General features: G+C 30.5%; 1 protein-coding gene across 1 annotated transcript; it reads left to right on the top strand.

Annotated features, from left to right (window-relative positions):
• Nucleotides 1-385: 385 nt before the first annotated feature.
• LOC146720647 (uncharacterized) lies at nucleotides 386-3529 on the top strand. The gene is made up of 4 exons (XM_085488167.1): nucleotides 386-987; nucleotides 1155-1872; nucleotides 2068-2187; nucleotides 2271-3529. Exons 1-4 carry the CDS (start codon nucleotides 963-965, stop codon nucleotides 2677-2679), a joined length of 1272 nt encoding a protein of 423 aa, XP_085344293.1. The 5' UTR covers nucleotides 386-962; the 3' UTR covers nucleotides 2680-3529.
• The last annotated feature ends 12428 nt before the right edge of the window (nucleotides 3530-15957 follow it).

Here is a 15957-nt window from a genome sequence, read left to right on the forward strand (position 1 = left end):
TCTAGCGTAACTTCCTTGTCGTCCTTTTCAACTTTCGGTGAGCCTTTTTGTTCCAGTTTCTCTCTTTCCACACTATTCGCACTGCTTTTTTGAACAGGTTCAGGAAAAATAAATACATCATTATCATCAGTTTCTCTGGTATTTTTTGAACTGGGGCGTTTTGTCGTTTTTTTTTTCAGCCGGAGAGTCGTATGCCTCCTCACCTTGTTCAAGCAAAGCGCTAAAGCAAGGCCTATTTATTCCTCCAGTTATTATTTTCGCCGATGGTGGTGGTGATCTGGGAATAGACTCCCTTCTCTTGAACGGGTCCTGTTCTTTATCTCCGGGTTTGTGTTTCATCGTTAACTTTGGTTTGAAGTGTATTTTTAGTTTTTTCATTTTTCTCCATTTTTCATCCCACGAGTATGGTAGGAACAAGTATCAAGTGATTCAGAGCCTCCATGATATCACCAAGCCTAGCTACTCTGGGGGGTCGGCAGGTACCCCAGAGGGAACGTTTGCGACCGCGCTGTTTCACGTCTTCGTGGCCAAGCAGCCATCGGCACGTTGCCTTACACCTTGGCTTAAGACGTTTGGTGCATTCTTAGTCTGTCCTCTCCTTCCAAACTCATCCGGCAAGGTTGAACCTACCAGGGGCATAGCCCCCGCCGGCATGACTTCGAAGGTTTGTTCGCGTCGCATGCCCTAACATGCTCCTTCTCACTCCAATGCGCTCCAATACGTTCGTGTCACCGGAAACAAGATGGCGACTAGATGTTCGCGTCACGTTAGAGCATACTCTAAGGAGCAATTAGGAGCACGCTCTATTTGCCTCACCTTCGAAGGTGGTGCATTTGGGGCTATTTTATCGCGCATGCGTGTGAAGCTTGTACTGTAAACAGTATCCACTGCTCAAGAGTCGGGTAGTCCAATAACCTCGCTTTTATTATTCGGCTACGCCGTCACTGTCTTGATATTTCACAATGGAAACTTCTTTTAAGTATTCAGGTAAGAATTTTATATATGATGCTGATTACTTAAATACTCATAATACTTTTTATATTTTTACTTAATTAACTAATAAAATAAATTCTAAGAGATAGATTAAATGATTTTATTCTAAGATAATTTAAATTGCATAAATATTGTACTATATTAATAGTTTTATTTTTCAGCTGTGAAACCTAAACTGGTATCATTAAAATTAATTAAGCCTCCCCAGACTTTTGCGTGTACTTCTGTTGTAACTGCTACAACAAACTCGACACAGTTCCTAACCACAACTGCGCCTTTGGATTCTGTACTGAATAAAATAAGTTTTTCTACAATTCAACCTCAGACTATAATCCACGAGAGTCCTTCTGTTACAGTTCCTGTAACAAGCTCTATGCAGTACACACCTACAACTTTGTCTTCACTAGACTCTTCAATTGTGAATGCTTTACTAAATAAAGCAGGTCCTTCTGAAATTCAGCCTCAGATTAAAATCCATGAGAGTTCTTCTGTTACGATTCCTGTAACAAGCTTTATGCAGCACACGCCTACAATTGTGTCTTCATTGGACTCTTCAATTATAGACTCAGATAATGAAAAAGAGAATACTTCTGGTGTCAATAATGATGGCTATTTTATTTGGGACTATAAAACCATAATGTTGTTTTTCACAGAGTATGAACAGCATGAAAAAAAATTCCAGAAAAGAAAATATCAAAGTAAAGAGGCTATGTTTCAAGCGATAGCAGAATCCTTCCAAGAAAGAGGTTATGTGAATGCTACTAAAAATCACATGAAAAATAAATTTAAATTGTTGAAGAAGAAATGGGATAAACATATCAAACAGACCATGGGAAAAAATAGTTCTGGAAAAGGCACTAAACCTCTTCCATTTAAAGAGTAAGTTCTATCTTGTGTTTTCTGTATATAATTATATATATGATATTTTTGAATTAAACATTATAATTAATAGTTCAGTCGATTTGTTTCATATTTTTATTTTGTCATTCTTACAATATTCTGTTTTTATTAAGTAGTTAGTATTATATTTAGTATTTAACAAGTAAGTAATAGAATACATATGTATCTTTACAGTGAAATGATAAACTTATTTGGAAAAAGTCACAGTGGAGTGCCATCTTTTGTAGCTGGCCGCAATGGAATGGTTTCTCAAGAAGACATTTTGCAAAAAGTGGTCAGTCAACATTTGTCTCAGTGAGTAATCATCTCCTTAAAATGTTTTTTAATTCATTTCTAGATATATTTTTAGATATAATTTAAAATGTTTTCTATTATAGGAATGTAAATGAAGAACAATCTTCTATTGCACTAGACTCGCCACCTTCGACACCATCTGCAGTTAACAGTCAATCTCAATCAGTAATAGGTAGCAGCAAATCGTCCATGACGGATAGCAGTTGCTCATCTTTAATAAATACAAAAGCAAAAGTACGAGATGGCAAATTGGCGCATACTCTACAATCACTTAAGGAATCCATCTGTGCTGTGCTACAAAGAGAAAGTGATGCCAAACAAGAAACACGTACAAAATATCTGACGGAGCTTAAAAAATGTAATGAATTACAAATAGAACAATTACAATTGCAAAAAGAACGAAATAGTATCTTACAAAGGCAACTTAAGATACTAGAGAGAATAGAAAGTAAAAAATACTCAACACAAGAATTATCAGACGAAGAAGATTAATAAGATATAATAAGACTGAAGGTTTACTAAATTATATGTATACATAAGACATTCATAAAGTTTGTTCCTTTGCCTACTTAAAGGAGAAAATGTAGTAAAACACATTTATTAATCTTTTCTACATATAAATTCTGCGAAGTTACACATTTTTCCTGACAAGATCTGTCAGATATAGTAATTATAAAAATAGACACATTGTCTTTTAAAAAATGTTAATAAGATATTATTACAAATTTATAAAATTTATGAACAGTTTATTAAGTTTAATTTTAATTTTGTTAAAAGACAAGTGTGTTGGTTTTTACAATAATTATATCTTAATTAGATCTAATAATTAGATCTTTCATCATTGGGAAAAATGTGTAACTCTACAGGATTCAAAGGTAAAAAAAAGCTAATAAATGTACACATTTTCAATCACTTCATTTTTTACTTTATAACCAAAGTTACAAACTTTATGAACATTTCACGTAAATGAAGTTATATGTATTTAAAATTTATATAATTTTGTTAATTTTATTTAAAATTTTTATTTCAAGTTGAAATAACTTTTATTTTATTAAAGTTTATTTTAGTTTTTTATTTATTTATTTTCTGTTATTTTGATAAACAGCGTGACAAAGCTGTATCAAGCTCTGCAAGAGAGGAAAGCTACATTTACTTATTGAGTTCTTTTAGTTGAAAAAAGCTGCATTTATTTATTGAGTTTTTTTAATTGGGAAAAGCTGCATTTACTTATCGAGTTTTTTTTTACATAATAAAGCAGCATTATTTACTTGCAGTCAAGCGTACAAAACGTGATTGAAAATCAAAACTGTCATTTCTTGTTCAATTTACATTTTTTTGTTAATTATCGATAAAAAATCATAATAAAATATATATTTGCATTATGCAGTTATATTTCTCTATTTGTATGAAAAATAGGCGTATATGACAATAAAAGACTGATGTATGGATAAATTTTTAACAAAATTGTTTTATTTGTTGTCTTACATATTACATAAGAATTTATTTTATAAAATTTAATATCAAACTTTAATAATTTTTAATTAAAATGAGCTGAATAGAAGATATATAATCGTAATATTCATAATTATTAATAAATGAAATATATTTGTGTAATCGTTATGGTTATAATCGTTATAATCTTGAAACTATAATTGTACATTGTTTCCTAATTTTTATAACTAAAAAAACATAAATATTTGAAAGCACTTTGATAGTTTTGTACATTAAATACATATCATACATATTTTTAATTGAACGACACAGATTGATACAATGCAGTATGTGATATGTCGACGTTGACAACGACACGATATCGATATTTAAAAAAATAATAAACATAATATTTAAATATTAATATTAGAACATAATATTTAAACAAATTTATTTGGATACTCTTATTCAAATCATCGTTGAAACAGTTGTCTACATAATTCGTCTCTGAGATCGCGACCATGTCGATCATCATCCGGATCTTCATTTCTATCTGCTGCTGGGACATTATGTAACAATACCTGCGCATTTATATCAGCATGGTTGTCGACTTCAGGTTCTTCCATGTGTTGCAAATCATCCAAGTCAGCCAAATTGTGAAGAACGCAGCAAGCGAAGATGAATTTGACGATAAATTGCATATTCCTCAACTTGAGGAAATATAACTGTCTGAAACGTTGTTTCAGTATTCCAAATCCATGCTCAACTGAAATTCTGCATTGACTGTGTATACGATTAAAATTTCTTTGGGCCTGTGTCAAATGTCCATTATCCCGATATGGAGTAATTAATTGGAGAAGGCATGGATATGCAGCATCTCCAAGAAGTATGCTTCCATCTAAAATAAAAGCATGTATATTTAAAATTAACAGCTAAGGCTAAGGCTGCTTTTTGATATTCATTCTGCTAGTTGAAAATCTATATTTTATATTATGTACTACAGATTTATAATACTGGCAGTAAATATCAAAACGTAGCCTATGAAAACATTTACAGTGAAGTATATATTTTAATCATAAATCTTACAGATATGGCAATGCATAGTCAACCACATCTACATACACAGAAATATTGAAAAATGTTTCTTTTTTTAATCTCCTCCGGACTTTCGAATACAGAAACTGTTGACGCATGTCATAAATTTGTATAATCAATAGACTCTTATATTAATCGCTCGTATATCAACGGAAAGGTTCGATCGTTCGAACCGACACACGACAACATTATCGACCTTGTTCACCATCCCATGTGATAAGAGTCACGCTGTCACGTGTACATTTTATTTACTCCTATTCTTTCGTCGCTCCGATTCGCCGAAACAAACATCCGATCCCGAGAAAGAGAGGATTCCGTGACGAAAACTCGGAACGCTCCCGAAAACCGAGAATCAGATCTCTGCGAACCGTGCTATCGATCAGCTGCAAATACAAGTAAACATATGTTCGTTGCTGTAATCACTTTCCTCTCGGAGCGAGCCTTCACGAGGCTGTACAAGCCACCAGTCGATCAACAATAATTTGAATTAGAGCGACGCCGTCGCGCCTACTGATATCGACAACAGAAACTATAGATAATTACCAGTTCATATCTACAAAATATCTACGATTTTAACCGAATTGAATAAGAAATATAAAAATATTTGATTAAAATACAGTAATTAATTATGAATGTAATAAGTTCATACTTCCACAAAATATTGGCAAATCTTCTGGGCTTTATGACCACGACCTTTAGTCGTACGCACTAGTAACGGACCCGCGTAATCGACGCCGGTATGATTAAAGGCGCGTGAAGTCGGGTTCACGCGGAAATCCGGCAGGTCGCCCATAAGCTGTTCGGGCACGCGTGCATTCTCCCGTGTGCACACAATACATTGGTAGAGGACGGTACGCACAGTGGCGCGAGCGCGAATTAGCCAATACTGTTGTCGCAGGAGCGTGAGTGTGAGTTGCGGACCGGCGTGTAGGGCCGCAACATGAATCTGTTTGATAAGGAGGTGGACCAATGGATGTGATTTTAAAATTAGCGGATGTTTAGCGTCATCTGACAGGCTTGCGTGCTTTAATCGGCCTCGAACGCGTAACAAGCTGTCTCTGTCTATGTAAGGAGAAAGCGAAGCTAATGGACTAGTTTTTGAGACGCAACGTAGTTGTTTTAGGCGAGCTATGTCGTCAGCAAATAGATTGAGTTGAATCCGTCGAATCCAAAAATTATGAGCGGCGACCAGCTCATCGGACCGGAGAGCATGCGGGTGCGAGTGAGAGGCATCGCATTGTGTTTTCGTCTGGGTACGAGCGTTGCGAACGTTATATCACGCATTTTTTGACGCTTTGTTTCAGGATCCTTTTGGTACTGATCACGCACCATCTGAAGTTTTGTTTCAGGATCCTTATGATACTGATCACGCACCATCTGACGTTTTGTTTCAGAATCCTTATGGTACTGATCACGCATCATCTGACGTTTTGTTTCAGGATCCTTATGGTACTGATCACGCACCATCTGACGTTTTGTTTCAGGATCCTTATGGTACTGATCACGCACCATCTGACGTTTTGTTTCAGGATCCTTATGGTACTGATCATGCATTATCTGACGTTTTGTTTCAGGATCCTTATGGTACTGATCACGCATTATCTGACGTTTTGTTTCAGGATCCTTATGGTACTGATCACGCATTATCTGACGTTTTGTTGCAGGATTCATAAAATATTTTTCTTTGTGAGAAAAAGCATCTTTTTCGATTCGTTTCGAACGCTGTTCCTCAGTTTCCTTACTACGTGCAAGTCTTTTTCTCAGTGCATCCCTCTCTCGTCTTTTCAATGTCTCCAACGGCAGTAGCGTTAATGGAGCAATTGAATCATAGAGGTACGGAAAATGAGTTATTGTTTGTTTTTCAAACATTGCGGACAAATGAGGTCTTAGCAACGATTGATTATACGTCACGATGCAAGGATTTACGCCAAACAGAATAGATGTAACAATCGCAATTGCCATAGGACCACAATTATAACCGTCACCTTGCGACTGAACTTTAGGAAAAACTATTAGATTGTTTTGACAATCATGAAAGGGAAATAATCTGTCCACAAAAATTCGAATTTCTCCATTCAAATTATGTATATTTGCATTACGACTACCTTCATGAGAATCATATATAATAATAGATTTTGCATCGTAATGGCAAGCAACCCAATGTCCACCACCAAAATCACTGTGCAGTATTTGCAAATGCTTCTTCTTTGAATTATTCAGTGGAACAATCTGATCGGGAAATATTGTCAACCATACAGGTCGAGGTGCATAATCAGAATTGCTCTCGAGTAGCGCATGGAAACTGTCTATCATCGTTTCCGTCAACCATTCTTTGAAAGCCAAAATATTCTTTTCCTTATTGCCATAATGGAACTTGTGACACTGATGATCCATTTTCAGTTGTTTGGGACAGTTTTAGTTATAGATATACGGCGTTTGGGGCAGCCTTCTAGTGATGCAAGTATCAAATAAGATTTTTCTAATTAGACGCCTAGAGCAGGCGAAAGGTCTGAGATATTGCAGACTAAAATGCTACAAAAGCGAATACTGTTAATTTGGATGTGTAATAGACCCAAAACAAAAATACTTTTTCTAATTGTATAGGCGCCACGGGCAAGCCAAAAATCTGCGCTATTACAGACGAAAACGCTATAATAGCGAATAATTTTAGTTTGGATACGTAATAGGCCGAACAAAATTAATTTTTGTAATTGGATGCAGGCGTCTAGGGCAAGCCAAAATTCAGCGCTATTAGCAGCCGATGTTCTAATTCAGCGCTTATGGCAGCTTTTATACAGCGCCTGAGCAGCCGATTAATTTTTTTTTATTTTTCCGGATCTGTAAAATAAAAAAGTTATATAAATACATTATAAATTATTTTAATAAACATATGCAAAGATTCAAAATTATTACACTAATTAAACAATACTTCAGAAACTGCAGTTAAAAAGAAATGAAATTACATCTGTTCATTTTTCTTTTGTATAGTACTTGTAATTCACGTAATCACATTGACACGTCAAAATAGTATTTATTTATTATTATTGTAAATAAATCATCATTGCAGTAGACCTAAAATTTCTTAAAATTAAAAATCATAATCGAAAATTTGAAGTAAATCTAATTTTTTTTATAAATAGAAATATTCTATTTTTTTTTAATTTATCGATTCTTCACTATATATTTGATTCAATAATCTTACCTCAAGATTTTTATGCACAAAATGATGAATACCAATCGAAGTTAAATGCCTATCTTTGTTTTCCCTTTAAACTAAACAACTTTTGTCTGAAATTTTCCTATATACTTTCGAGATATTTAATAAGTACAAAATTTACTTATGAAATAGGTATTTCTGTACAAACAAGATTTATAAATACAGGATTTACTTACAGATTAAACAAGAATTTTTAAGAGGCATTGATGATTTATTGATAATAAAACTTCCTACGACATTTAAATAAACTTGTTAAATATGCAAGACGAAAAAATGTTTCAAACAAACACCATAGGATTTGAAGAAAGACAGATGATGCTGATATTCATTTGACCTTGCAGAGATCTTGAAAATTCCTGTTAACGTTAACCCACTAAACATGAAATATACATGCAATGTTTCAAATTGTTTCATTTAGATTTCAAATGATACATTTTACGTATTTGTTTTTGATATAATTCATAAATGTTACAATTGAAATATTTCATCATAGTATATATTAAAAATATTTCAAATGAAATATCTCAATTGATATATATTTAAAACATTCCAAAGTTATCGTTTTAGGTATATTTACAAAATAATAGTAAAATAAATATTTATGTACACGATTAGATAATCGCTTACATAATTTGGAAAATGGCAATCACGTATTACATTCAAATTGTGTTTATTTATTATAAATAAATTATTAGAGAGAAATATTGAAAAATATTGAATAACATAATTAGAATACGTTGTATATAAATATTTATATAAATGGTCTTGTTTTAAAATTGTATTATTATTTAAATGCTTAGAATGTATATATTTTGTTATTATATATTTATTTATATATTTATATTTTTTTTATATTGAAAAGATTCATTTTTCTTTTTCCTTTTTTTAAATTAATAAATTTTATTAAATATTTGTTTGCCAATTAAACAAAAATGTAATCGTACACCAGCAATTACTTTTCAAAATATTATTTTTCTTGTGTGTGAATAGTTTCATATAATATCTGGATTGCAAATATATATTGTTAATAATAATAGTTTTGTTGCATATCTATTATGCATATAATTTGGAAATAATATAATTTAATAATTAAAAATTGCAAACAGAATAATATATTCACATATTTATATTTATTATATTATATCTGCACATATTCATATTGATGAGATAATTGTTTATTATATAAAATCATGTGCGTGATAATTAAATATTTTCTATGCAATCAAATTAATAAGGAATATAATGATTTAACATGATTATATTCTAAATCTGTTGGTGAAAACGTTACGTGCAACAAATATATACAATTTAAGTTATTAAAATTTTATTATTTTTGTAAAATATCATTGACTTTGTAGAATACTTGAAAATATTACAATTCTATTTCTTAATAATAAATTAATTAAATTTAATAAAGGAAATAAAACATTTTATCGTGTTCTGATATTGGACTTATTAACCATAGCGTGTAATTAAATATTATAGGTCTACGCTTATTGTGATAAAGCTCTTTGATTGTTAATTGACTGAAATATAACCTAAGAGCTTTGGACATTCACATTCCACAGTAATCAAAGAGTTAGGATTATCAATTCTTTAAGGTAACGTATTGATAGTTTGTTCATTACTTATCATAATGCAAATACAATTTGACTTTATCACTTTATAATTATTAAAAATCGTTTTAGAGTGAATCTTATGTAACAAGCTTTTTTTGGTTTTCTTCGGAATTTTTTATAATGAACTCATAAATGTTTTGTATATGTATAAAAAATTTCATTTTAAAAAAGGTAAAAAAAGTTGTTAAGTCCGCGTCAAAAACTATATCTCCAAAATCTTACAGAATCTTAAAACATATCTGAAAAATAATGTATTTAAAATATATAATGACATTAAAAACTTGCAATAACAAAAATATAAACATTAAAGACTTGCGACAAAAAAAATTAATTTAAAAACTTAACATACATATATTATATAACATACATATATATACATATATTACATGAGGTGAGACACGGATGTGATTTATTTATAATAAATAAACGTTATTTGAATGTAATGTATAAAAAGATTGTGAAATAGTTACATGTTTGAACACATAAACGCTATCTAGCTATCCAAAAAAAAAGTGTATTACCACACACACACACACACACACGCGCGCACGCGCACGCACGCACGCACGCACGCACGCACGTATACATTCTTCTTTATAATGCTCAGAATAAAAAATCAGCACATGATCCACATTCTCTCAAAAACCATGAAATATGACACATTTTTCATACATAATTTCCAATATTTTTAAACATAATTAATTGTAACAATAATTTTTGGTATCACTAGTCTAGGTTTCATCACAGTAATAATTTAAAATATGATATTTAGTATTAAGGCAGAAAATCTATAACTTGGCAAAAATAATCTTATTTATTTTATGATCTCCTTCGACAGCGCACTGCTGATTTCACTAAAACATCTGATAGCTATTACATTGACTTTGCAACCATATTTTCTAATTGTATTCCGATTAACTTCTTCACAATTATTTTTATTAATCAGTGTAATTTCTGTAACATGTAATGTTACGAAAATTGTATGTTACTTTGCACTTATTATTATATTAATTTTATAAATATAATTAACTTTTTTATAATTTTTATTATTATTAGCATAAAATACATATTTATAAATATATAATTTTAATATTGATTGATATAATATAAAAAACACTGATGTATACCTTAATTATATATTAAATAATGCAGAACATTACACAAAACATTTTAAAACTATTATAATTATATATAATGAATATTTCAGATTTTTATACGATAATGAATAAAATATACAAAAATATAAAATAATATCAATTGTGTGTATGTGTGTGTAAAATGAAGACGAGTAATAAGTCATAATGAGTCAATGATCGATATTTATCAATTTGTTGCATATTGAATATCATCCAACTATCCTCTTGAAAAAATAATAGTTTTGATTTTCTGCTTGAATTTGCGCATACCATGGAATATAAAAAAATCGTAAAAATCGGGATATGTTTCTGTAATATAAGTAATAGGTAAGCAATCAATCTCTAATTCATTAATATTTTCTATGGACCATCGGAAAAATGTTTCGTACACCGGATGACTATAATCTCGTATTATTTTTATGAGAGGACAATGCTTTTCCAAATCCCAATTATGCAAGTAACGTAGATCATCATCTGTTTGTGATTCTGCAATTTCCCTCATAAAATTAATAAAACTTGGGCGATGTAATTGGCTAAATTCACAAAAAATTTAAAATATGTAGAAAAACATTACAAATACGTGAAAATTGTTTGTGTAATATTTATGTTATAAAACATTTTAATAAATACTAAGAAACAAAATATAAAATTGCATTTTTCTTTATAAATTTGTTATATCCCCCAAAGATATACAATAGATATAACTATTAAAAGTTAACTAATATTAAGAAATGGGTACTCGTATTGCATCCGCAATTACGACAGACACTGACCGCGTTAAAAAACGCATACGATGCGAGGTATACGCGGAATCAGAATTACGACAGATAATGACCGCGTTAAAAAACGCATACGATGCGAGGTATACGCGAAATCAGAATTACGACAGATAATGACCGCGTTAAAAACGCATACAATGCGAGATATACGCGGAACAGAAATTGATCAACGTGCAAGCAAAGCAGAAGGACTTTGAATCTGCTTCGCTTGCACCTAGATTCTCGACCGGGGAAACCTGTTGCCAGGCACCCCTTCCGATCGGGAAAACTCCAAAAAACAACGATATAAAAAGAGAGTAGAGACGCGACAGCTCGCTCAGTCGCAGACACAAATAATCGCTCTAACCACGATCTCGCTAAACCGCGCGCGCACCTAGCATCGACTCGCAGTTGTGCGCGATACGCGGAGTAATAGAAAGTCAGTGCCGCACACACGATAAAGCTTCAGTGTATTAATAGTGGAATAAAATAAAGACCAAGTGGTTGAAGTTGAATAAAGAATTTTAATACAAAAAGTGTAGTGCATTTTCTACAAACACCCGACAAGTCCTGACGCCCCGGATTCCCATCCCAATTTGGCGCGACCCTTAAGTGTCTCTCCCGAGGCACACAACAAATTTATATATCTTATATTTATATTATGATAATAAAGAATATAACATAATTTTAAATGCAATTAAATAATATATTATTTAATTTTTCATTAAAGCACTAAAACAGATTATATTTGAACAAAGTATTGAGAGAGTTATAAAATGATTTTGAACAATAACAAAACAAATTAAAAGAAAATAAAGACAAAACAAAAAATTAGAAAAATAAGTAGGTAGATCTACGAGAGAAGAATAATGAAAAATGGAGAAGGTAATGGAAAAGAGATGTTAGATATTTAATAACCTGTTAAAAAAGATTAGAAAACAAATAAAAAATAGCAAAAGATGCAATTAAAAGAAAAGAAATTATAAGAATTATGGACAATATACATATATATAAATAAGGGAAATAATAAAAAGAATAAAAATAATTTTAAAAATTATTTTCAAAAAATAACAAATTATGAAACAAAAATAAACAAAACAACAATGAATCTGCATATGAAAGAGAGACAACGATAAATCAACAACTTCTTTCTACAAAAGCGGTTTTCATAGTAAAAATAATGAAATTAAAAATAAATATAGTAGAAAAACGAGAAAAATAGCGGAATTGTAAAACTAAAAAACACCATTATGAAATAATGTCAGAAGAAGCAAGAAAATTAAGGGACATTTTATAAAACTTCTATTATTATACATTATTTAAGTTATGTAATTTTATTTTTTTTATATTATATTCTATATTGTATTACTCACTTGCTGTTTGTATATAAACGAACGATTTTCCAAAATATTTGTTCGGTTAAGGCGTGTTGCATCATGCGCAGTATAAAGGGTGTTTAAATCAAAATTATATATATTAGATGTATTTTAAATATATATATTTATTATAATAGTTGCTTGTAAACATTGATTTTATTGATTTTATAAAGAAAAATTATATATATATATACCCGCTAAACATGAAACATACAGGGGATGTTACATTTCGGCAATAATATTGCAAATTTGAAACGTTACATAAATATGTTTATGAAATGTTTCGTAAACGTTTCAAAATAACATTTCAATTGCAACATTCATGCACTGTTCCAGAAATGTAACATTTTGGCTGTTATATCGATAATTTGAAATGTTAGGAAAGAAATGTTTGGCAACATCCTAGAAACATTTCATTTGGGATGTTCAGTTTGTAACGTTCAGAGACATTACAGCATTGTTACATTTGCGACGTTCATAAAACATGTATTTTAAAACATTCCATAAACGTTTCATTTGGGATGTTTAGTTTGTAACCTTAGAGACATGACAGCAATGTTACATTTGCTACGTTCATAAAACATATATTTTAAAACATTCCATAAACGTTTCATTTGGGATGTTTAGTTTGTAACGTTCAGAGACATTACAGCAATGTTACATTTGTGACATTCCTGAAACATTTAATTTCATAATATTCTATGAACGTTTTATATGAAACATTTACTTTGTAACATATTCAAAAATATTACACTGCATTGCAGATTTTATATATTTGTGTTTGTACAATTGTTTTTGTACAATTGTGTTACATCAACGTTTTTGAAATAATAACACAAAAGCTTTTTAGTAAATATCAGGTACGTATATATATACATTAATATAAATAAGGTACGTATATATACATTAATAAATAAAGTACGTATACATTAATAAATCACTGAATTTTTAATATTTTATAAATTTATAATATTTTGAAAATAGTTTTTGTTTAACGTTTCATGCAAAACATAGTTAAGTAAACAAAAGTATAGTTTCATATTTTTATTTAAAAAATGTACAAATATTTAATTGAAATATTTATAAATAATCGTGTTTTATACATATATGTACTCAATTTATCTTTGCGACAGTCGAAAAAAATATTTCACTCGTGGTGACTTAAAAAAAATCTATTGTAACATATTTACTATACCACAAATATCTCATACATGTTCCAAGAATGTTTTAGGAATCTATAATAATCACCGCTCGTTCGTTAGCAACGAGTTGATACGCGTAACTAGGGAGCGCGGCGTTTCGTCTCAGGAGCTTTCGTATGTGAATAAGAATACCCAAATATAATAATAAGACAATTGTGTTTGTTGGGCTTTATTGGAGGTTTTATAAGTCGTTTTATAATTAAATTTTAAATTCATCTTTATTTATAACTGGAAGCAATGGATCTGCCTGTTGGTGACGTTCGAGATTCCTGCCATGTAAGTATATATTGTGTATATATATATTATTTTAATAACGTTAAATACCATAAAATCTTAAAAACTACGTATTAACTATATGAGCATCTCATGTGAATGATTTTAATTTTTTCAGTGATTTTTTTATCAAGTCAATAATAGCAATACTGACATAAAAATTAAAACAATAATGGCTAAAATAAAAAAATGTTTTGTTACAAAACGTCATATGAGACGGATGGTAAAAAAAGAATTAATACACATCTTGCAGTTGAATCGACAATTAATTCAGACGAATAATTTGCCTAATAACATAAAAACAATTATAAATGTAGATACTGTCATAAATGTAAATACTACAAATATAAATGTAGATACTGCAAAGAAACATAATGAAAAACAAGAACAATGTGAAAACCATGATAATGTGATTCCCGAGATTCCAGAAAAAATTGAGATTGAACCATTGGAATATATTGATGTGATTGAAGAAATTAACTGTTCAGATACTTCTTTATCATTTGAAAATTTATGTAATAATCTCCCTATTGTAAATGATTTCATAGTTAACGCTGTGAAACAATGGTTTTTAAAATACAGACATTTGCTTAGTCAATCTGCCATGAATGAATTGTTGGGTATTCTACGAGTGATATTTCCACAATTAGCAAAAGACTCGCGAACTCTTTTAAAAACACCAAGTTCATGTCCATATGAACTTAAAAGTGTTCCTCCAGGTTTCTATTGTCACATTGGCATAGAGAATGGACTACGTAGGATAATTAATAATAGTTTAAATATGCAAAAACATTTGATGCAAAATGTAGAAATAGCATTACCTCTTAACATAAACATTGATGGTTTACCGATATCTAATTCTTCAAAAAGTCAACTCTGGCCTATTCTTATCTCCATAGATCTAAATCTGGTTGATAAAAATATTAAAAAACCTTTTGCGGCTGGGATATATCACGGACACAAGAAACCAGCCTATGTAGACCAATTTTTAACTGAGTTTATAACAGAGTTCAAACATTTAGAACAAAATGGTTTTAACATAAATAAAAAAATAATAAAAGTAAAGGTTGGTAAACTTCTTTGTGATGCTCCTGCAAAATCATTTATTTTATGTATTAAAGGTCATACAGGCTATAATGCCTGCACAAAATGCATTCAAGAAGGGACCTTTGTTAATGGAAGAATGACTTTTTTACAAACAAATGCACAATTGCGGACTGATTTCAGTATCAGAAATAAATTAGATGAGGAATTCCATAAAGATACAAGTCCTTTCGAAAAGCTAAATATTGGTTTCGTATCTCAAGTTCCTCTCGATGGCATGCATCTTGTATTTCTAGGCGTAGTTAAAAGATTAATTATGTTTTGGATAAGAGGGAAAAAAAATCATCGTTTACCCGAGACTGATAAAAATGATATTAATAATCAATTATTGTTTTTGAAGAATTATGTGCCGAAAGATTTTCCACGCTTGCCAAGAAGTTTAGAGGACATTGAATACTATAAAGCCACTGAATTAAGGCAATTTTTATTATACACCGGACCAATTGTTTTAAAAAAGATTGCAAACAAAAATATATACACACATTTCATGGCCTTATCCTGCGCTATTCGAATTTTATGCAGTCCTGCATTATACAGAAGTTTATAATAATTATTCATT

This window comes from Nylanderia fulva, unplaced genomic scaffold, assembly GCF_048542155.1.
Source record: "Nylanderia fulva isolate GAGA-0341 unplaced genomic scaffold, ASM4854215v1 Scaffold643, whole genome shotgun sequence".
Classification (NCBI taxonomy): Eukaryota; Metazoa; Arthropoda; class Insecta; order Hymenoptera; family Formicidae; genus Nylanderia; species Nylanderia fulva.

Excerpts from the sequence above, each read along its gene's own strand:
- LOC146720647 (XM_085488167.1), top strand. The coding sequence starts at position 963 with ATGGAAACTTCTTTTAAGTATTCAG. Across the intron at positions 1,873-2,067 it reads AAACCTCTTCCATTTAAAGA|TGAAATGATAAACTTATTTG; the intron begins GTAAGTTCTATC and ends GTATCTTTACAG. Across the intron at positions 2,188-2,270 it reads GTCAGTCAACATTTGTCTCA|GAATGTAAATGAAGAACAAT; the intron begins GTGAGTAATCAT and ends TTTCTATTATAG.